This window comes from Artemia franciscana, chromosome 10, assembly GCF_032884065.1.
Source record: "Artemia franciscana chromosome 10, ASM3288406v1, whole genome shotgun sequence".
NCBI lineage: Eukaryota > Metazoa > Arthropoda > Branchiopoda > Anostraca > Artemiidae > Artemia > Artemia franciscana.
The window spans coordinates 33,785,829-33,809,735 of NC_088872.1; the positions used below are offsets into that span (position 1 = coordinate 33,785,829).

Consider the following 23,907-nt stretch of genomic DNA (forward strand, 5'->3'; position numbering starts at 1 on the left):
TCCTTCCGAGTTTGTAACACTGTCAATATCTCGAGCACAGTTTCGAAAAGAAATAAACACTACTGAATTTCAAAGGTAGAATAGACTTTTACTAAGCAAACAACTAGGCTAGTCTATGTACGCTAAACTTTTGTTTCCTTTTACTGTTGGTAGTTCATAACCTTGGCTTGACAAGACCAACAGAAAACTCCACTCAAGACGAAAGGTAAACACACTAGAGCTTGTTTCTGGTTGGACTAGCCTACATCAATTGTGTTTGTCTAGGCCTATCATTCAAATCAAGTTTAAAATAAAAAGGTAGGCTTCTGAAAAGTCACTGGTATATTAAAACTATAGGCTAGTAAAAAGTTACATTTAAGATAAGGTAGCCTACATAGGCTAGCTTTAAGGCTTTTTTTTTGCTGTGAGATAGGCTATTTGCAAATAGAGTGGAGCTATAGGTAAATATTGAGCAGCTCATATTGTTGAACAATAAATAGAGTGAATATACCAATAGTTGCCATTTTTATGCTATATTTGGATATAAAAATGGTTATAACGTTTGTTTCAAAAATTCTAGTTAATTGACTTCTTGCTACCAAAGCTTCTTCATGCTTCTTGCTTGTAGAAAGGGCTTAGGTTGGGAAAATGAAACTTTCAGGGATGAATCTACAGACTAAAGTATGTCCCAGGAAGGTATTTTGAAGCAACTACCTCCACTCCTTCTCCCCCTAGAGGGCCCTGACCTTTGGTGACCTTTAAAAATACAAGTGTTATAAAAGTGAAACCCTGCAAAATAGATCTTCTGCTTAATTAAAGTACAGCAAAAGTGTTTTCAGGTTCATAATTTTGCTCAATTCCATTTTATAAGGTTTTAAAGATACACAAATACATTTCCTAAATTTTGAAAAAAACATTGATATGGCTCAAAATTATACTCAAATAACAGGAATTGCATTTTCAGAACTAAAAGCAGAGAAAAAGCAACTAGTAACTAAAAATTAAGGTAAAATGTTGTTTTTTCAAAATTTCAATAGATATAGACCTGTCATGTAGGTTAATTTCAGGACCCTCTAGAGAGAGAAGGAGTAGAGGTGGGTAATTTAGAATACCTTTGTGGGACATAATTTAGCCTGTAGACCCATCCCTGAAAGTTTCATTTTCCTAAAATAAACCCTTTTCTGAGATAGCAAGAAGTCAATTAACTAGAATTCTACCCACTATTTCTTTATAAATCCATTTTGTGAAATTTGTATAATTCACAAATATTGATTTGTCAAGATTAAGTTTAATATAAAAAATATTCAACAAAAACCTGCCATGTTTTCTTTGTATTCTGTTAGGCTACTTATAAACTGCCATTTCACCTATATTTTGAAAAATATCAAAGCTGAAAGTAGAAACATGGTGTATTGAAAAAAAGGAGAATTGTTTAGAATTTTTATCCAACTTAATTATGACAAATCATTGCTTGCAGACTATACATCTTTAACAAAATGGATTTTATAATGAAATAGTATGTTTAAAACAAATGTTTTAACTCTTTTCATACCAAAAACAAAAAATGAAGAAATTATAATTTCAAAAAGAAATTATCATTATCAACAGTCCAAAAAGGGCTTAAAACTGAATTTACAGGAAAAGTAAGGTACTTGTGTATTATTCAGACTTTTTATATAGAGGTGGTTTAGATTAGGTTAAGTTAGGTATATGATATAATGCACCCCACCCCCTATAATGTGCAAATATATAGCCCAAACTTTTGATAAAGCTAATGAAATAAAACAAAATATGATGAAAATATAATACTTATTAGGAAAAATGTAAAATAACCATATAAGTAGTATTCTAGTGTCACCAAACCATGTATTTACATGCAAATTGACTTTTTTTAAACATGGCCTATTGTTACACTTCCAAAAATGTTCCTTCTTGTAAGAGTATAAAGTCATGTTGTGTCCATTGACACACTGTTTTTGTGTGGGCAACAACCCCTGGACAAATATAATTGCCTGTTTTTCAGTCTTTGGCAAATCCCAAATCTTCATTTCAAAATCCATGTTCAGACACTATTTTCTATCACTATGCATTGCAAACTAAATTGAGTTTAATTTTTGTGGCTATGAAACCAAATTTACTCAGCAGAATTCTTGAGTGTGTTCTGAATAATAAACAAGTACCAGTCCCCAGCATGCAGCAGGATTCTGTTTATGGATGCTCATTTTTGCTTGTCCTATAAGTACAGACAATTTGAGCCTTTTCTTGATGTCATGACTTCCAAGTGGACCATAAATTAGAAGAAGTGTCTTTGTAAAATTCCTTTTTTTTTATTGGACCTTTAACTTTTGCCTTAGCTTGTTGTTTGTCATTACTAAAGACATACTGGTGAACCTTTGTTTTCTTTTAATTGTTCAGGTGGTGAGACAAAAATTTATTTTTCTTCCAATTAATTATCTAGTCCAGGTTTTTGATTTTCAAAGGTATGTTAGGTATTGATGACCTTAACCCTATCCATGTCAAATCAAAAACCAAATCATCTTCACTATCATTTTCAATTTGTTTGGTTTGTTTACCTTGGCTTGTCTTTTGTCATTATGAAATACATGTTGCCAAACGTTTGTTTTTTAACAAAGGTATGGTAGGCATTGATGACCTTTTCCATGTCAAAATCCCAAACCTAATCATCACTGCCATCAGTTTTAGTTTTTACATGTTTCAATTACACTCACATGCTTGGTGTTGCATGTCTTTTAACTGCAAGTGTCTTTGCTCTTCATTTTTGTTTTTGACACACTCCAATTGTTGTTTTTGTATATCTTCTAACTGCCCATGTCTTTGCTCTAAATTTTCGTTTTTGACAAGTTTTTGGATTTTGATTACTTCACACAATATAGCAATGGCCTTTGCTGTAGCTGCCTGCATTGGTGTTGTTGCAATTGATGGTCCAGTTTGTCAATTTCAACATCTTATTGCATTTGATAGTTCAGGTGTCAGACCCAAAGAACCATCATTTATAGTAAATGGAACTACAATTTTTTTTTTTTTGGGGGGGGGGGGCTTCCAGCAGACATTATATAATATAAGTAACTGATATATTGGAAACTGAATAATCTTATTTATTCTATAAGAAATGCTTATATGATGTACTAACATAGCACATGATGTCATTTGCAAAAACCAAAATTAAGGCTCTTAACAAATTTTCTCAGACTTCTGACCTATCTAGATCATTTTTTATGCAAGAATATCCCAAGATGCCAATTTTACCAAAAAGTGTGGAGAGGTTTTTGAGAACATATGTAAATATATAACTATTGCTCACTTATAAAAGTAATATAACTATATATATATTTATATATATTAAACAACTAGTTTAATTTCACTAATTATTTACAGTCATCTTTGGTTATATTACTTATTTATTTATTTTTCTGTGAATGTTTTGACAATGGAAGCCACAGTTTCAAAATACATACTGTTTTCAATGATATGTAAATACAAATCAAGTCGTTTAGAGGATTTGAAAGGGAGGGGGAGAGCCTTGCTATTATCCTTAAATCTTGATCTCAATCCCCATGTTATTTTTGTTGTTGTATTACTGTTGAAATTATTTAAAATAAATCAAAGTATAGAATATTTCCAGTAAAACACAAATGATGCTGTAGCCTTTAAAAGGTTAGGGGGTGGTGGCCTTGCTCATCTTTGTGGTAATTTGTTTCTTTTAAAGTTTGATTTAATAATTTATTTTAATCTCTTTTTTTAGTTTTTTAATTCATTCATAATAGTTTCTGTTTGTTCAAATTTAGAATTATGATTGGAATTATTACATTGTTCGTCTATATCATTGTCTGTTATCCTTATGTTTGAAATGACTATTTATTTTAACTCCTCTTCATTTGGGTTTTGTTAATTCATTGATAGTAATTTTGGTGTGTTTTTAATTTGAATTATTATAAAACTTTGTTTCTGCTTGTTTCAGGTTTTAATATGGCTCTTTACTTTTCTTTGGATTTTTTTTTTTCACTTTAAAAGTAGATCTACTGCTAGCACTTTTGGCATAATTCTCGTAGATATTGCCTCCTAATTTATCGGAATTTGAAGTATTCATCCAGGTAAACTGTTTTTAGAAAATAAAAGAGTCATAGAAATGAAATTCAGGACATCAAAACTAAACCAGTTTTTTGGGAGCTGTTTATGCTAGATATTGATCTGATTCCAACTTTGGCTTCCATTTATGACAGAGGTCTTATAGCACATACATTTTCTTTAGCACTAAAGGCAGCTTAGCAAGGCATTTACCAAAGTATTTGCTTTACTTGTGTTATTCACTTACTGAAAATTGTCTTCCTTATTGTTCTTTCTTTTTATTTCCTTCATTGTGTTGCAAGAGCAACTCTTCGGTTTTGTTGTGTTTTTTTTTCTTTTTTTTTTTTCTAGCACCCTGATTTCAGCTTATTCCTAGAAAATGGTAAAGGTCTAACCTCTGTGGTTTTTATGGCACTTGGTATTAACCAAATGACATATAGCAATCGCAAATTCTGTCAGTCTGTTGGTCCTGGTTTTGCTACTTTAGGCACTTGCAGGTAAGCTAGGATGATGAAATTTGGCAGGGGTATCAGAGACCAGACCATATTAAATTAGAAGCAGTCGTTTTCCCGATTTGACCATCTGGAGGGGGGAGTAGGGGGCCCATTAATTTGGAAATAATAGAAAAAATGAAGTATTTTTAACTTACAAACGGTCGATCAGATCTTAATGAAATTTGATGTTTGGAAGGATATTGTGGGGTGGGAACCTAAAATCATGGAAAACGCTTAGATTGGAAAGATTGGGATGAAACTTGGCGGGGAAAATAAGCAGAAGTCTTAGATACGTGATATACATATTTGGAACGGATCCGCTATTGGGGGGGGGGGTTAATTCTGAAAAATTATAAAAAATGACGTATTTTTAACTTACGAAGGAGTGATCGGATCTTCATGAAACTTCATATTTAGAAGGACCTCGTAACTCAGATCTCTTATTTTAAATCTCAACCGGATCCAGCGTCATTGGGGGGGGGCAGTTGGGAGGGGGGGGGGTGAAATCTTAGAAAATACTTAAAGCGGAGAGATTAGGATGAAACTAGATGGGAAGAATAAAAACCTGTCTAAGATACGTGACTGACATAACCGGACCGGATCTGCTCTCTTTGGTGGAGTTGGGGGGTGGGGTAATTTGGAAAAATGAGGTATTTGTAACTTACGAAAGGGTGACCAGATCTTAATTGAATTTGATCAAACAGTTCATGGTAACGAACTGTAGTAAGGAGCGACCCGGCTCAATAGTAACCAAAACTCTAAAAAATGGAATTTTGATACCAATAGCTATATCAAAAGAATCGCATTTTAATGCTGGTTTTAAATATATAAGTTTCATCAAGTTTAGTCTTACCCATCAAAAGTTACGAGCCTGAGAAAATTTGAGTTATTTTAGAAAATAGGGGGAAACACCCCCTAAAAGTCATAGAATCTTAACGAAAATCACACCATCAGATTCAGCGTATCAGAGAACCCTATTGTAGAAGTTTCGAGCTCCTATCTACAAAAATGTGGAATTTTGCATTTTTTGCCAGAAGGCAGATCACTTATGCGTGTTTATTTGTTTTTTTGTTTTTTTGTTTGTTTTTTTTCCCAGGGGTGATCGTATCGACCCAGTTGTCCTAGAATGTTGCAAGAGGGCTCATTCTAACGGAAATGAAAAGTTCTAGTGCCCTTTTTAAGTGACCAAAAAAATTGGAGGGCACCTAGGCCCCCTCCCACGCTAATTATTTTCCCAAAGTCAACGGATCAAAATTCTGAGATAGCCATTTTATTCAGCGTAGTCGAAAAACCTTATAAGTATGTCTTTGGGGATGACTTACTCCCCCACAGTCCCCGTGGGAGGGGCAACAAGTTACAAACTTTGACCTGTGCTTACATATAGTATTGGTTATTGGGAAGTATACAGGCGTTTTCAGGAGGATTTTTTTTGGTTGGGGGGAGGGGTTGAGAAGAGGGGGATATGCTGGGGGAAGTTTCCATCGAGAATTTGTCATAGGAGAAGAAAACTTCCATGAAGGGAGATCAGGATCTACTAGCATTATTTAAAAAAAAAATTAAAAAATAAATGTGAAAAAGCTTTTTCAGCTGGAAGTAAGGAACAGCAATAAAACTTAAAACAAACAGAAATTATTACCCATATAAGGGGCTCACCTCCTTATGATACCTCATCAACGCCCCGCTCTTTACGCTAAAGTTTTTTACTGTTTTAAAAAGAAGAATTGAGAGAAAGAGTCAAACTTTAGCGTAAAGAGCGGGGCGTTGATGAGGAAGCAGCCTCTTTCATATACGAAGTAATTTCTGTGCGTTTTAAGTTTTGATGTCACTCCTTACTTTCAGTTAAAAAAACTCGTTTTTTTTATTTAATATTTAGAAGGATCTTGTGCTTTAAAGCTCTAATTTTAAATTTCAACCAGATCCTGTGACATTGGGGGGAGTTGGAGGGGAAAACCAGAATTCTTGGAAAACGTGAAAATTGGGGTATTTTTGTCTTATGAATAGGTGACCGGATCTTAATGAAATTTGATATTTAGAAGGAATGCCTGTCTCAGAGCTCTTATTTCAAATCCTGACCAGATCTTTTGATATTGGGGGATGTTGAAGGGGGGAATCTTGGAAAACACTTGGAGTGGAGGAATTGGGATGAAGCTTGGTGGATAGAATAAGCAAATGTCCTCGATACGTGATTGACGTAACCGTTCTGGATTCGCTCTCTTTGGGGGAGTTGGGGGGAGAGGTTGAGTGCTTTGGCGAGTTTGGTGCTTCTGGACGTGCTATGATAAGGTAGGCGTGTCAGGGACCTGCACAAATTGACTTGATAAAGTCGTTTTCCCAGATTCAATCATCTGGGGGGGGGGGGCTAAAGGGAGAGGAAAAATTAGAAAAAATGAGGTATTTTTAACTTACGAGTGGGGGGTGATCGGACCTTAATGAATTTTGATAATTAAAATGACAACGTGACTCAGAGCTCTTATTTTAAATCCTGACCGGCATTAAGCCTCTGATTTTCCTTTTAAACCAATATATTGATTCTTAGAATTTTGTTAGAGCTCATACCATATGAGCTCTTGGCTCTTAGCTCTTCTTGCCTTGTCACAAGTGCCATATGAGCTCTTAGCTCTTGTCATGGAAAGTGAGGACCTTAGGCTGGATTGATCAATATGACTTTGTATTTTGAAAAGCTTTGTAGAACTCTTGTCTGTGGCCAAAAATCTATTGTTTCAACCCATTTTTGTTTGCGGTTTCAGCTTACTTTATCATTCGGTTTTTATGGCACTTGGTATTTACAAAGTGACATACAGCAATCACAAATTCTGTTGGTCTGTATATCTGTCCTGGTTTTGCTAGTTTGGCCACTTGCAGATAAGCTAGGACAATGAAATATAGCAGGCGTATAAGGGACCAGACCAGAATAAACTAGAAATAGTCGTTTCTCCGATTCGATCATCTGGGGGGAAGTGGGATGAAGGTTAATTCGGAAAAATTAGAAAAAAACGAGGTATTTTTAACTTACAAACAGTTTGACCATCTGGGGGGCTGGAGGGAGAGGAAAAATTGAAAAAATGAGGTATTTTTAACTTACGAATTGATGATCGGATCTTAATGAAATTTGATATTTAGAAGAAGCTTAGTTGGGGGAGGGTAATTTGGAAAAATTAGGTATTTTTAACTTATGAAAGGGTGATCAGATCTTGATGAAATTTGATATTTAGAAGGATCTTGTGCCTCAGAGCTCTTATTTTAAGTCCCGACGATATCTGGTGACATTGGGGGGAGTCGGAGGGAGAAACCGGGAATCTTGGAAAATGTAAAAATATAGGTACCTTTATCTTATGAATGGGTGATTGAACCTTAATGAAACTTGATATATAGGAAAAATCTCATGTCTCAGATGCTCCATTTTCAATTCGAATCAGATCCAGGGGCATAGGGGGTTGAAGGGGGGAAACAGAAATTTTGGAAACTGGAAATCTTGGAAAACGCTTACAGTGGAGAGATCAGGATGAAACTTTATGGGAAGAATAAGCACAAGTTCTAGATACGTGATTGACATAACTGGACCGGATCCGCTCTCTTTGGGGAGTTGGGGGATATCCAGTACTTTGGCGAGTTTGGTGCTTCTGGACGTGCTAGGACGATCAAAATTGTTAGGTGTGTCTGGACCTGCACAAATTGACTTAATAACAGTCGTTTCCCCGATTCGACCATCTGGGGGCTGGAGGGAGAGGAAAAATTGAAAAAAAAATGAGGTATTTTTACTTACAAATGGGGGACCAGATCTTACTGAAATTTAATATTTAGAAGGATATCGTGTCTCAAAGCTATTATTTTAAATTCTGACCGTATACGGTGACATTTGGGGGATTTGGAGAGGGAAACCTAGAATCTTGGAAATTGCTTAGAGTGGAGAGATCGGGATGGAAGTTGGTGGGAAGGATAAGCACAATTCCTAGATACATGATTGACATAACCGGAACGGATCTGCTCTCTTAGGGGAGCTGGGGGGGTGTTAATTCAGAAAAGTTGAGTTATTTTTAACTTAAGAATGGGTGATCAGATATTAGTGAAATTTGATATTTAGAAGGAGCTCTTGTCTCAGAGCTCTTATTTTAAATCCCAACCAGATCTGGGAACATTAGGGGGAGTCGGAGGGGGAAACCAGAAATCTTGGAAAATGGTTCGAGTGGACAGATTGGGATGAAACTTGGTGAGTAGAATAAACAAATGTCGTAGATACGTGATTAACGTAACCAGACTGGTTCGGCTCTCTTTGGGGGAGTTAGGGGGTCCAGTGCTTTAGCGAGTTTAATGCTTCTGGACGTGCTAGGACGATGAAAATTGGTAGGTGTGTCAGGGACCTTCACAAATTGACTTGATCAAGTCGTTTTCCCCGATTCGACCATCTGGGGGGGTTGAAGGGAGAAGAAAAATTAGAATAATCACGTATTTTCAACTTACGAGTGGGTGATCGGATCTTAATGAATTTTGATATTTAGAAGGACCTTGTGTCTCAGAACTCTTATTGTAAATCCCGACCAGCATTAAGCCTCTGATTTTCATTTTGAATCAATCGATTGATTCTTAGAATTTTGCTAGAGCTCATTCCGTATGAGCTCTTAGCTCTTGTTTACACTTTGGATTGCAATAGAGAAATGGTATCAGATGTCTCTCTTAAACTTTGAAACTTCTCTCATTTCTAAAGAAATTAGAGTTTATCCTTTGCTCCTTTCTAAGTGATGACGTTAGAAACTTGGCCTACGGCAAAAAAGTGTTGGTAAAGTGTTGGCCTACGGTAAAGTGTTGCTCTCGCAACACTTTACTCGGCGAAACCGAACAAAGTTGTCGCAACACCTCACGTTGCCCATGCAACGTAGATCTAGTTTTTTTTTTGTTCTTCATGTTTTCGTATGTCATGCATAGCCAGTTTGATCTCAGAATCTATTCACAAAGAGTGTAAACAACATTTCCAGAAGCTCCTGCACCCTTCTATGGGTCAGTTTAGATTATAATGGCCACCTCATTTGTCACTTTGTAAACAGAGGACTGAGAACTATCTCTTAGTATATAAGCAAAACTGCGGTTTTAGGGGGATAGAGGGGGTTTTGTCCCGGGTTGGGAATTTTTAGAGGCGCGAAATTTCAAATAAATAATTTAACGGTTATAATTATAATTGTTTTGTTTTTATTAAAGAAAAGTAGAGGGCACAGTTGGCAGTAAGTACTAGCAAATGGATTCCGAAATTTTCATTTTTCCAATATCTTCATCACCATTCCTTGAGAATAAAAGCAAGTAGACCAAATTTAAGAATTAGAAACAATCAGTTGGGACGGATAGTTAATAATTTTGTTGAGGCTAGAGTAAGAAAAGTCATATTTAAATAAATAGAAAATATTGTTACAGCTTAGCCTGCACATTTTTGGAAGACAGGGGGGGGGCGCTAATCAAGATATTGCCTCGGGTACAAGAGGCCAGAACCACCACTGAAGCAAAACTGATTCGTACGATAGATTGTCTTTTGTGTAAAACATTCGACTTTTAATAAGCTTAGTATCTTTTATATTTTATGTTGTTATTGAAAATGCACTTGAATTGAAAAATACCCTTTTTTGGTACTTTCATTGAAAAGATCGAAACGATATTTTGCTCATCCGCCCATCCACGTTTTCGTGAATTGGCCCTTCTGCATCTGATATTTGATTGGTACAAATTCTGCGCCAAGGTAATTTTTGTAGATTTCCGAATCGCAAAATTTGTTAGTTTTTTTTTGACGTAATAGGTCTGCATGCTCTTGCTTTGTCCGCCTATTTATCCCACTTGGCAAAAGCGGATTTCCGTAGTTGATCTCACTAATTAGTGTGTTCTTGAATAAATCAGTGGTTTGAAAACCTTCTATTGTGTGGCAGTAAATGACAATAAAGGATTTTATTCAGATTTTTTTACAAGTTATCAGAATTAGATTAAAGCTTTCCAGCAACAAGAGGATTCTTTAATATCGGTTTGAATTGTGTCAGGTTTCGTGAGCATTAACTCCTTGTTAAGAGTGACACCTAATTTGACCTATACGCAAAACATGAAATGAAAGTAAGTATTGGTGATTTTTTATTTACTTGCGATATTAATATTGATTCATTAGCACGAGTGCGAAGTTCCTATTTTTGTAGAAGGGGCCTGGGATATTTGTTTTTAGTTTGATTATATTGTAGTTACAAAAAGTGAATGTTTGCGAATTTTAGAAGCCATTAAAACTATTTTTAGGGAATGGAATGCTTAATTCCACAATTAGTGTGTCCATGGTGCAAGTGCCCCTTCTTCTCCCACCTAAACTGGGGCCTTTATTGACTAGTCTTGCAAATAGAATGATTTATCATAGAAAAATAAGTTTTGCCGTCTGCTATTAATTATTTAACTTGCTATTGCTGCAGTTCTATTCTGAGTTCAGAGTCATAGGATTCATAAAAGGTTTTTATTAAAGGACAAAAGAATTGCATGCCCTGTGAGGTTGTCGTTGAACCTTTAAGGATTTGTTTAGAACCTTCACTCATAAAAAAAAAAAAAAAAAAAAACCTGATTGGATTTCTTTGAAAGTTTTAGCTCTTTAGTATTAAGGAATTTTAGTTTAGTTTGTTCTCTTTTTTTAATGAGCTCTAGGAAATACGGTCGTCCTTCGATTTGTATTTCACAATGTTTTGAAGTTTGTTGTTTTTATTTCTGTACGGCAGTCCTTATGGTTTACGATTCAGATTTGTCATTGATAGATGAGCCTGCAAAATCGATAAAAGTTACTTTGTGCTTTCTTTGTAGGGGGCTAGGTGTCCCCCCGGAAGATACCCCTTCCCCGTGGCTGGCTGGTCTCCAGTCACTTTCGACTTAGAAGAAAACGATCAGAACTATCAATTTCTAATTGAATCAGTATCTTCTGATTTTTCTACGACCGTAAGATGGGGATGAAGAAGGGGTAGTCCCACTTCTATACGGAACAAATTCTGCTCACTTTGGGGTTAAATATTACTCTTTACTTTCATAATAACCGCAGGGACCAGAAATATTTCCGGAGATCGAGAGGTATCCCCCTCAATTTTGGGCTGTCTAACCATTCTTTTCTCCGCAAAATTTGGCTTTTATAAGTTATAAAACGTTATATAAAAAGTTATTTGGTCTGATATTCGTTCTCAGCTGGTCCGAATGCATAATATAAGGCTCTTTAAATCGCATTTCATTCCACAGCTTTCTGGGGAGGGGGCGGGCTAAAATTCGAGTCTCAAGTGTTATTTTGGCGCATTTCCTGGTTTTGGGTTTTTTCGGACTTTCTGTATGGTATTTTCTAGATGTTTCTGAACATTTAGGTATAAGAATCATTTGCGTTGCAATTTGCTCCAGGTTTGACCAATTTTTTTTCAGGTAAAATGACTGATCTATTTTGGTATAAAGAAAATAGACGTAAGAACCATACCGTGAAATATAATAACCTTAGAACTAAAAGTTACGTGAAGTCTTGCGTTTGCAGGTGAATGGTCTTTAATATGCGCGTTTTTTATGGCACTTGGTATTAACCAAGTGACATGTAGCAATCGCAAATTCTGTCAGTCTGTCTGTCGTTACCGGTTTTGCTACTTTAGGCACTTCCAGGTAAGCTAGGACGATGAAATTTGGCAGGCGTATCAGGGACTGGACCAGATTAAATTAGAAATAGTCGTTCCCGATTCCTGATTTGGCCATCTGGGGGGGAGGAGTGGGGGGCCCGTTAATTCGGAAAAAATAGAAAAATTGAGGTTTGTTTAACTTACGAACGGTTGATCAGATCTTAATGAAATTTGATGTTTGGAAGGATACCGTGTCTCAGAGCTGTTATTTTAAATCCTGACTGGATCTGGTTACATTGGGGGGGGGGGGGTTGGGAGGGGGAAACCTAAAACTTGGAAAACACTTAGAGTGTAGGGATTGGGATGAAACTTGGTGGGAAAAATAAGCACAAGTCCTAGATACATGATTGACATAACCGGAACGGATCCACTCTCTTTGGGGTAGTTGGGGGGGGGGGGTTAATTCTGAAAAATTAGAAAAAATGAGGCATTTTTAACTTACGAACGGGTGATCGGATCTCAATGAAATTTGATATTTAGAAGGATATCGTGTCTCAAAGCTCTTATTTTAAATCCCGACCGGATCTGGTGACATTGGGGGTAGTTTGGGGTGGGGGAACCTAAAATCACGGAAAACGCTTAGATTGGAGGGATCGAGATGAAACTTGGTGGGGAAAATAAGCAGAAGTCTTAGATACCTGATTCACATAACTGGAACGGATCCGCTCTATTGGGGGGGGGGGTGTTTAATTCTGAAAAATTAGAAAAAATTATGTATTTTTAACTTACGAAGGAGTGATTGGATCTTCATGGAACTTCATATTTAGAAGGACCTCGTAACTCAGATCTCTTATTTTAAATCTCAACCGGATCCAGCGTCATTGGGGGGGGGGAGCCGGAAATCTTAGAAAATACTTAAAGCAGAGAGATCAGGATGAAACTGGATGGGAAGAATAAAAACCTGTCTAAGATACGTGACTGACATAACCGGACCGGATCTGCTCTCTTTGGTGGAGTTTGGGAGGGGGGTAATTTTTAAAAATTGAGGTAGTTGTAACTTACGAAAGGGTGACCAGATCTTAATGAAATTTGATATTTAGAAGGACCTTGTGCTTTAAAGCTCTAATTTTAAATTCCGACTAGATCCTGTGACATTGGGGGGAGTTGGAGGGGGAAATCGGAATTCTGGGAAAACGTGAAAATTGGGGTATTTTTATCGTACGAATAGGTGATCGGATCTTAATGAACTTCGATATTTAGAAGGGATTCGTGTCTCAGAGCTTTTATTTCAAATTCCGACCAGATCTTTTGACATTGGGGGGAGTTGGAGGGGGAAATCTTGGAAAACGCTTGGAGTGAAGCAATCGGGATGAAAGCTTGGTGGATAGAATAAACAAATTTCCTTGATACGTGATTGACGTAACCGTACTGGATTCGCTCTCTTTCGGGGAGTTGGGGGGAGGGGCTCAGTGATTTGGCGAGTTTGGTGCTTCTGGACGTGCTAGGACGATGAAAATTGGTAGGCGTGTCAGGGAGCTGCACAAATTGACTTGATAAAGTCGTTTTTCCAGATTTGACCATCTGGGGGGCTAAAGAGAGAGGAAAAATTATAAAAAATTAGGTATTTATAAATTACGAGTGGGTGATCTTGTCTTAATGAATTTTGATATTTAGAAGGACATTGTGACTCAGGGCTCTTATTTTAAATCCTGACCGGCATTAAGCCTCTGATTTTCCTTTTAAATCAATCTATTGATTCTTAGAATTTTGTTAGAGCTCATACCATATGAGCTCTTGGCTCTTAGCTCTTCTTGCCTCGTCACAAGTGCCATATGAGCTCTTAGCTCTTGTTGTTGTTTTTTTTTCCTATTACTGACGTTAAATTATCTAGCTCGTATTTAATGTTTCATAAAGAAAATATTGCTTATTTTTCTTACAATAAAATATTTTCTATTAGATACTTTTTTTTATTCATTCACTGCCTAAAGGTAGTCAGATCTTAGGGCATTTCAGAGACCCTACGATTCCCAAAATTTTTAATCTCATGCTAAGAATGTTGTTTTTTTTCTTTGGTTCTCTTGTTTTTGTAATCGTTGCAATGGGTTCCCGAATTCCATTCGACTCGGGATCCCCAGTCTTGAGTGGGATTTATTTTGCATTTTTGCCAAACCATGGGTGTATTTATATGATAATTAGTTTAAATATGGATAATATGGTAAAGGCTATGAAGTTTAGGAGGACCTATGCCCTAAGCCCGACCTTCCCCGGATTTGCGCCTCCTTCAGAACTAATTACCGTTCTCTTCTTAAGACTTGAGTTTCCCTTGACAATATAGCTTTTGACTAAACCTTTTGGAAGTTTCAGCTTTTCTTAATTCCGTTTTCTGGGTTTGTATTTTATAGGGCGTTGTCTTGGCGCGAGAAATATGATCTCATTTTAAATCCGTTCTTGAAGTTGCAGGTTTCAAAGATGGGCCTAAGCTGTGGAGCAACATTGGTCAAATATTTGCTATGCCTTCTGAATTTTTTCTTCTTTGTAAGTATCTCACAGCTTAACTACTTTCCTGAGAATTGGTGCATAGCTTTCATTTTTTCGAAGGGGGTCTAGGGCTTGTTATTTTTAGTTCAGCAGGATTCTATTGTGTACAGTGTGAATATTTGTGGGTACCATTGCAATGTATCAAAATTCTTGTATTCAAGGCTGACTGGAGAAAAATTTTGTGGATGAGCACAATCAAAGATGATTTAATAAGAATGTAATTTTAGAAATCGAATTATTTTTAATCCTTCTTTTTTTTCGTATCAGTTGCGATGTTGATATCAATGAGGCTCGCAAAAACTTGTTCAGACAATTTAATTCGGTGGGTTGAATCCTAAATGCAATCGCACTAATTTTTTATAGCCAAAATAAGGAGTCAGTCGCTTTGTCGTCATCCACTCCTACTTGATCCTTTATAACTGGTATTGGGAAGGGGGTGGAAACCAGGTAAAGTGAGAAGTGATTTCCACATTGTAATGATTTACCATCGTTGCGCATTGGAATGATAGCTTAAGTTAATTATATGGTGATAAAATGCAATTAGCTTATATATATACGATGCGCAAAGCAAATGGTGTTTTCAGTATGCCGGCAAAGTTCCGGGCTGGAATTTCGCCTCACGAAAACAGTTTGAGTGTCTTTACTTGACATCTGATTTTCAAAATACGGACGCTTGTTTTGTCGTCACAATTTTAGAGAATCTATTGTAAAATCCTGTCAACATTGCTTGTTACTGCAAAAAAATTGTCGATCTCAATTTTGTTTGCCTAACGCCAAGAGTTTCTTTCACTACTTTCGCCTTTTTTTACTCTTTTTGACGAATTGCATTGTTGTAATGACGATTTAGTAATCAAATATCTCATCCCTTTGTAGGCGGCTATAGAACATTTGCAGCGTTTATAAACTATACATATGATGAAGTATTTTATTTATTCGCCGCTAGTGGGCTCCATGCCAGTAGAAAATTCTATCAGATCACAAAATATATTGTTAATCAGCATAGGGGCACACCAGAAAAGGCCTTAAGGGGAAGATTGTCATATGACTCTTCCTGGGTAGAGGGATTGCGAAGGGTAAAACAGCCTTTTGGGCCATCATTGTTCTAAGGGGGAGCGAGAATGGTCCTTCAGACAGGCTCCGTAGGGCTCTTTCCATATCTTTTTTTTTTTGTTTACAAATATTTAATATTATGGCCGTCAATGCCGAGAGTACCTCAAAATGCTGTCTGATGTTAACCATTCCTTTTCAAATTGCACATTATTTCAATAGACGACTCGTTTCCCTCTATAGGATTTTGAAAAGAAATCCGTCCAAGAATACCCCTATACGATTCTCTGATTCAGTCAAAATAGACTATATAATAAAGCAAAGGTGAAATAAATACTTAAATAGTCACTTTAATTAGTAAGGTCAAGCTTCTATACAATAATTGGTTGCTTTTTTTTCAGTTTGGCGGTATGGTTGTACTTTGTGTTGGTATATGGCTGGCTGCCGACCAAAACTCCTTCATTACGCTGATGAGATTAACTGAGCAAGAAGCATTGCAGGTACAGTCACCTTTATTGATTTTACTTTCGATGTAAAAAACTAAACAATATATATCTCTAAGCTAGTATATGTTGCTTAAGTTTTGCAGTAAACGTGTTTATACTACTAACCCCACGTTCAATACAGGTTACTATAACTAATTGCAATGACTTAAGATATTAGTGCAATTATAATGCTCTATAAATCGGTGTCTCTATTCACCTAGGTTGTTCCAATTGCGCCAAAAATTATAGAGGAAGTAGAAAAAACGATTAAAGTGAAAAAATGTGTCAGCTTTATAGCACTTTTTAAGAAAGGTTATAGCAGGAAGGTCCTTAATCTATCCTGACAGATAAATACACCAAAATTTTCTATCTAGAAAAGAACGAATTGCAGATTATTGGGTTCTGACGCACAGTTTCTATAGGTGTTATTCATGCAATTCAATGATTGCAATTACCCATTGAGCGCCAAAAGTTGCAAAATTAAATGCAATAAGCCTATTGAACTAATTGCAAATTTTTTGTCAATATTTTTATGGTTACAGCAGGGACTACAGCCTAGCAGAGCGGACCTTGGCCTATTAAAATAACCAAAAATGAAAAAAAACTATTTCCAAATAACTAAAAAGTGTTGTTGTTGTCACAAAATTGCTAATTATTACTATTATTCATGTTCGACTAAGAAGCAATTTGCGATTGCTAAAACACGTTTTTGTGAATGTCCGAAAAGGAGTCGGAAACTCTAAAAAAAGCGACGGTTCAAAAGAAAAAGTGTGCCAATGTGATCACCTTGGCCGAAGAGCCTTAACCCTATGTGTATAGTACCCCCTCTTGAGAACCAAGGAATATGGCATTTCAGCTTGGGATGCACTTTTGTCACCTTTGTTTCCCCTAGAGATATTCGCCTTGAAGAAGTGATAGGAGAATGTTATAAGGTGAATATGTGGAACCGATATTTACAGTTCTTTTCCTCTTTTTGAGTACTGTTTACGAAAATGTTGATAAAACCAAAATTCTGACGAGTGAAGACATAGCCAATCAGTTCAACAGGGCAGAGGAATCTTACGGGGGCTGTAAAAAGGTGGTTTGTAGTTCTCTAAACCTGAACTAACGACACCAATTGGTCGTCAGGAATTTATAGCAATGCTACATGGAAGTGAGGAATAATGACAATTGTTGTCGTAGCACAGATGGTGGAGCGCTGGCTTATCATGGGATTGGTTTGGGGAAATATACTTTTCATTTCTGCTTTATCTTCAAAGGGAAGAATGTCAGATTGAGATAATGAATGTTGGTGCATATAGGTACAACAATTTTGTTTTAATCACTTGGATTAAGCTATAATATATTTTTCAGTCATGGAGGAATTTTAATTATGGTTTGTCAATCAATCAATTCATACAATGAAAAAATAAATCTAAAAAACAACCATTGCTAGTGGTGGCGCCAATTCACATTTTTTTTTCGGAGGGGGAACTTTTTTCAAAATCTAGCGGGGGTGTAGATTTGTCATTTTATTCAATTTCTCAGTGAAAATGAAAAAAAGTCATTTTTCAGTCAAAATTTCTCAATTGATATTTTTCAAAATATATGGGGCACATACCCCCTCCCCCCAATTAAGCCAACTGATTGCCAGAAGGTCAAGTGACATGTGCACAATGGTTCAACGAACTAAACCAACAGTACAAACATGAAGAAAGAAGTAAACAAAAGGGTAAATTAAGAATAACAAGAATACGAAATGAAAATTTGAGCTATTATCCTGAAAATCATTAAAATTAGCATATTTTTCCGTTATATGAGCCGCCTTTCTCTGATTGTCTGAGTTCTTCTGTAATTAATATAAAAATCAGTTTCCGAAGTGTATATCGGTACAAAATGTAAGCTTGAATACATACTATAAATGGTTTCTAACATAGATACTGAGAAAATTTGCGAAGTCATCGGAGTAAACCTAGGCCTTTCGCAGCCTATGACGATGTAAATTTGCAATGGTTCTTCCAGTATAGGTCCAACAAAGATCCCAGGGACTTGGTCCCACAAACTGGATTACAAAACCGCCAAAAAAAAATTTCAAGCTATTAATTATAACACCAGTTTGGCTAAAGATCATATAATTGCTTTTACTACAATTTAATCAAGATAACAGAGATTAATAAGTTTATTCAAATCCAATGGAGTATTGTTTGTCTAAGCTATAAGATCATTTAGGTTCGCTTCCAGAATTGTTGTATTGTCGTTTGGAAATGTTTCTGTGTTGTTTGCAAAAGAAACTGCATTTTATTTGTTAAAGCATCGCAACTTCGGTTAAGCTAGATCGACTCGTTGAACTCGATTTCGTGTCAGCATATTGGATAACTGAGCCCTTATTCCCGGCTGGACAGCGTTCAAGTCGTTTTCTTCTTAATTTAGACAAGTTGAGCACCTTTTAATTAATTGCGATCCAGTAGTCTAGTTATAATTGATTTGTTTTTTACCTTTAAGTTTTGCAGTTTTTTTGTGTGTATATTCGTTTTTCTTTGTATAGTTATGTGTGTACTCAGTCTTGAACCTTTGTGCTCTTTCGGACAATAATAATATCAAATTGAAGGTGGACACTCCAGTTATAAAAAATAAGATTCAGATAATTTCCATTTTCTTTTTTTTTAGCAATATAGTCAGCCACCAGTAATAGAGCAGGGAGCCTATATCTTGATATCCGCTGGAGCGTTTGTGTTCATTATCAGTTTCCTTGGTTACTGTGGTGCTATCAAAGAGTCAAGGCTTCTATTAATGCTGGTAAGATCACCAATTCATTAGAAAGGCTAAAGAATCTTGTAGTAAGCCAAGTCGGAATTTCTAACAATCCACAATACTCTTATATGTTTATTTAAGGCGAAACATTATTTGATTCTGCCATTGAAGTTCCTCGTCCAGACGACACAGAAAATGGTGTGGATCTAAAAAATGAAATATTAAATAACTGGGTGTTATCTGGTTGTTTTTTTTTGGGGGGGGGGATATTTTAGAAATAGCAAAGAAAACTTCTTCTTGTCTATGCCTGGAATCACGGTTCAGAGTAGCTTTGTTTGTGTCATCTGTCCAGCTAGGAATGTAGCTCATTTTGAACGGAACTATAGAGAATCCTAGAAGCAAATAGCTTATGTTACTAGACACCAAATATCAGTAAAATTCAGCAGATCAAAACTGTAAAAAAACGTGTTCTGCATGGCTTTGTTCGTTTTCCTTTTCGTTTCGGCTTTTTGCTGATTTTCTTTTATGTTATTTTACAGATTTTTCCGAACATTTAGGCAAAAAATCATTTGTGTTGTGATTTGTTCCAGGTCTGGCTATTATCATTTATTTTTTTTTACTTAGAATGACTAACCTATTTTGGTATAAAGAAAATAGACGTAAAAACCGAAATGTTATAACCTTAGCACTGAACGTTATGTAAATTCATGCGTTTTTAATGTAAAAATCGTCGATGTTTTTTTAACTAACGTTAAGTCATCTAGCTCGTAATTAATGTTTCAAAAAGAAAACAGCTTACTTTTCTTGCAATAGAGCTTGTTGCTACGATCATGTCTTGTCAGTCTGGTTCTAAAGAGGCATGAAAGTGTCATAGATTGTTCTATAGGACAAACGCTCTTTTCCATAAATCCCTCTTTTAGACTATTAACTTAAATAAACGCTTTGGTGATAAAATGCTTATTATTGAATATTCTTTTCTTGTATATTTTTTAAGAAAAAGTCAATTTTTTGTTTGTTTTCTACTTGAGGCTACATTCCAATATCCCTTTAGCTCAAATATCTGATTGTGTGAATGGATAGTAAAAGGATTTATGGATCTATGGATATAAAGCAGTGGTGTACTTTTTTCAAAATTGGAGGGAGGGGGGCAAAGTTGGAGTCAATTTTCCCAAATCAAGGGAAAACTAAAAATGAGCCGTATAGTACCTTAAAGGCAAAGATAGACTAAAAAAAACTGACGCGTTCCCGTGGATGCTTGAATCATGCTGGCATATTTTAGTTTTGACAAGATTTTGAAGAAACTAAATTCCAGCGAGGGGGGGGGGGGAAACTGACGTTTGGGAGGGGGAGATACCCCCTTCTAATAGCAAATCATGCCCCTGATCTAAAGGATTATGAAATGCAGTTTTTGATAGATTTAAAGTCATTTTTAGGAAAGAACTGGCCAGAATGTCCAATGCCATTGGCTCTTTTTTTTAAATTAAATAAAAAAGTAAGTTTTTCAGTGAAAGTAAAGAGTGACATTAAGACTGAAAACGAACAGAAATCGTCCTGTATTGGTTTAGGGGGTTGTCGCCCTTTCCACCCCCGTCTTTACTCTAAAGCTGACATAGTAATTAACCGAAAGTATTCTAGAGAGCAGAAGATATAGCCAGTTGGTAGTTAATGGTGTTTATTTACCGATTGCCTTTCAAAACACTTAAACTAGGAGTTTTGTTGTTTAAAGCGAATACAAATAAATAAATCCTTCCAGATTCAGTGGTTCTTTCTTTTGTCTTACTCTTCTACTAAAGCACTTGTTTTCGAAGCATTGATGGGGCAAATTCTAGCTTTAGTAAAAAGAGTGGGGAATGGATGGGGCAGCCCCTCACTAGAGGATAATTTCTGTTCGTTTTGAGCTTTAATGTCGCCCGTTCTTTATGTTGGATCTTATAAGAATTTTTTATGAGGGGCTTGAAAAGCCAAAATGATTTTTCCGGTCACGAAGTTCATGTTTCTAGAGGAGAATTCGTTGGAAAAATATTGCTCCTGGGAAATGCCCCTCCTCCTTTTTTCTGTCTTTTTGCAGGTAAGCATATAATACAATATTTATTGCAAAAGTAGCCACTAGCTTATTGCGACAAGCAAAATGATCAAAGAATATCTTATGAACAGATATATGCGTTGTTAAAAACTATTTGACAGTTTCCTACGATTTTTTATGTAGACTACTTCATATGTATTCCGAGGAGTCTACCCAGCCACGTAATAATCAAAGAGTTCGTGGTAACGTATGTGTAAGTAAGAAGCGACCCGGCTCAATGGTAGCCGAAACTACAAAAAAACTGAAGTTTGATACCATAGATACATAAAAAAGAATCAGATTTTTTTGCTGATTTCAAATCAACTTTAGTCTTACCCATCAAAAGTCACGAGCCTGATAATATTTGCTTTATTTTCGAAAAAAGTGGGTTACATCCCCTGAAAGTCATATAATCTTAATGAAAATCACACCATCAGATTCAGCGTATCAGACAACCCTACCGTAGAGGTTTCAAGCTCCTATCTGTAAAAATGTGTATTTTGTATTTTTTGTCAGATCACGGATGTGTTTTTTTTTTTTTTTCACGGATGTATTCGGATTTCAAATCGAATGATCGCTGCTATTAAAATTTCTAGTGCCATTCTTAAGTGACCCAAAACATGTAAAATTTTAGTGCCCTTTTTAAGTGGCCCAAAAAATTGGGGGTCAACTAGCCCCCCTCCCACGCTCATTTTCCAATGTCGCCCAATCAAAATTTTGAGATTGCCATTTTGCTCAGCGTAGTCGAAAAATTTAATAACTATGTCTTTAAGGATGACTTAACCCCCACAGTCCCGAGGGGAAGGGCTGCTAGTTCTGACATTTTCCCATTGCTTACATATAGTATTGGTTATTGAGAAGTATACAGACGTTTTCAGGGGGGATTTTTTTTCTGGTGGGAGGGGTCTGGGGGAGAAGGTTGAGTTGGAGGAATTTTTCATGGGAGAAGGGAATCTTCAATGAAGAGGGCGTCGGATTTCCTAGAATTATTCAAAAAACGATGAAAAACTAAATAAAAAACAAGTTTTTTCAACTGAAAGTAAGGAGCAACATTAAAAATTAAAAGGAACAGAGAATGTTACATATACGAGGGGAGTTGGCTCTTCTCAATAGTTCGCTCTTACACTAAAGTTTTTTTTTTAACTTTTAAAATAGGTTGTTGTTCTAACTAAACAGCCTTTGCGATTCATGAGTCATTCTTAAATAACTGGAGCAAAAATCAAAGTTAGGTTATTATAAGGTTATTATTAGTTTAAAAACAAATTCATATGCAAATTTCGTTTTAATTATTCATGTACGGTGAGCGATCTTCAAAACCTGTATTAATTAAATTTTCTAAAGGTACAGTGGTATCTAAAGGTTCAGAAATTAAATAAAAAAACAAGTTTTGTAACTGAAAGTAAAACTTAAAACGAACAGAAATTATTCCGTAAATGAAAGGGGCTGTCTCCTCATCAAAGCCCCGCTCTTTACGCTAAAGTTTTTTATTGTTTTAAAAAGTAGAGTTGTGAGAAAGAGTCAAAATTTTTCATAAAGAGCGGGGCGTTGAGGAGGGGATAGCCCGTTTCATAAACGGAATAATTTCTGTTCGTTTCAAGTTTTAATGTCGCTCCTTACTTTCAGTTAAAAAATAAAAACTTGTTTTTTCTTTAATTTTATCATTCAAGTGCAACGTATTACTTCCCATTAAAACACTTACACAATTGCAAGGTGGCCATTTTCTCCTTTACCGCTATATTACAAGCTTAGTCATGTGTCAAATGTCAAATTTGTTATTCCTAAGGAGGAGATGCCATCAACTAAATTCTTTCTCTACATTGATCGGAACGTCCTCCCATTAAATTTCGAAAAATGTCCCTTATAATTCACTTCTTGGACACTCCTTCCCCATTAACGGCCCGCTGAACTTCCACCCTCCCCGAATAATTGGTTTAAAGTATTGTAATTTTGTATAATCTTTAGTAGTAGTGAACACACCCTCCATACAATAGCTTTTCATTGTGTATGGGCATGGCGTGTGTTTAGGAATGATTGCAGCCCCATATGGTCGTTTGACCTGTGAAATTGGGAGCAGGCTTCTGGTGATGTGATTTTGGCTCTATTTAGCCCAAAACGTCTGGTTTGCAACACAAGATGGTAGAAATTGGCACCTTTGCTGGGTTAAGATCTGAAAGTCGCTGTCTATATATATATATATATATATATATATATATATATATATATATATATATATATATATATATATATATATATATACCTTTTAAGTAATTATAAGCCGACTGGCGATCTCAGAAATTTTCACTCAACGGCATTTTGGTTCTGATCCGGCCAGAAAATTATATTTATGGCACAAAATAGCAGAAATTGGAATTTTCTGCGCCGCGACCTCTTTCGTTACTTGAAAAGGGAACTAGGACCCTTAATTTCCCTTTGAATGAGGCTTCTCCTTAAATTCCACGACCATTATATGGTCGCCCCTTGGGTAAAAAAACACCACAAGTATACAAAATGTTGTATTGTTGCAAACAGGAACTTGACCCCGCTATAGGGTTTTTGGACATGTTTTATATGCCGGTGTACTGCTTCTTTGCCCCCTCCCCCTTTCCGAAATTACACAAATTTTTTCAGGCTGGTAACATTCTTTTTATGGGGGATTTGAGATTTAATGTATTTTGTATGTTTTAAATAGCTGGAAAAAGTTTTTTTTTATACATTTATTCTTTTCAAAATTTAGTTTTTTAGTTACAATAGACACATGCTGCTCTTTGCTTACAGTTTGTTACCGCGACCCTTTTGGTTAGTCTTTGATAATCTTCGTTCGGGTAATAACAACTGATGAATTGAATATTCGATTGGTAAAATTCTCTTTTTTTATCTAAAAAGAAATTGCCTCCTCTTATTCCATA

At 36.0% G+C, this 23,907-nt stretch overlaps 1 protein-coding gene across 9 annotated transcripts in view; it reads left to right on the top strand.

The window, feature by feature from the left end:
• The window catches only part of LOC136032106 (tetraspanin-18-like), a 39,772-nt gene continuing 15,865 nt past the window's right edge, over positions 1-23,907 (top strand). The window contains exons 1-4 of one of the 9 annotated variants that reach the window (XM_065712258.1): positions 1-75; positions 14,600-14,674; positions 16,126-16,224; positions 18,856-18,984. In XM_065712258.1, coding sequence (XP_065568330.1) covers positions 14,609-14,674; positions 16,126-16,224; positions 18,856-18,984 — 294 coding nt within the window. In that variant the 5' untranslated portion in view covers positions 1-75; positions 14,600-14,608. Of the gene's footprint in view, positions 206-10,392; positions 10,641-14,541; positions 14,675-16,125; positions 16,225-18,855; positions 18,985-23,907 lie in introns of those variants that run through there. The other 8 variants (XM_065712257.1, XM_065712261.1, XM_065712260.1 and 5 more) reach the window with 8 other exon arrangements.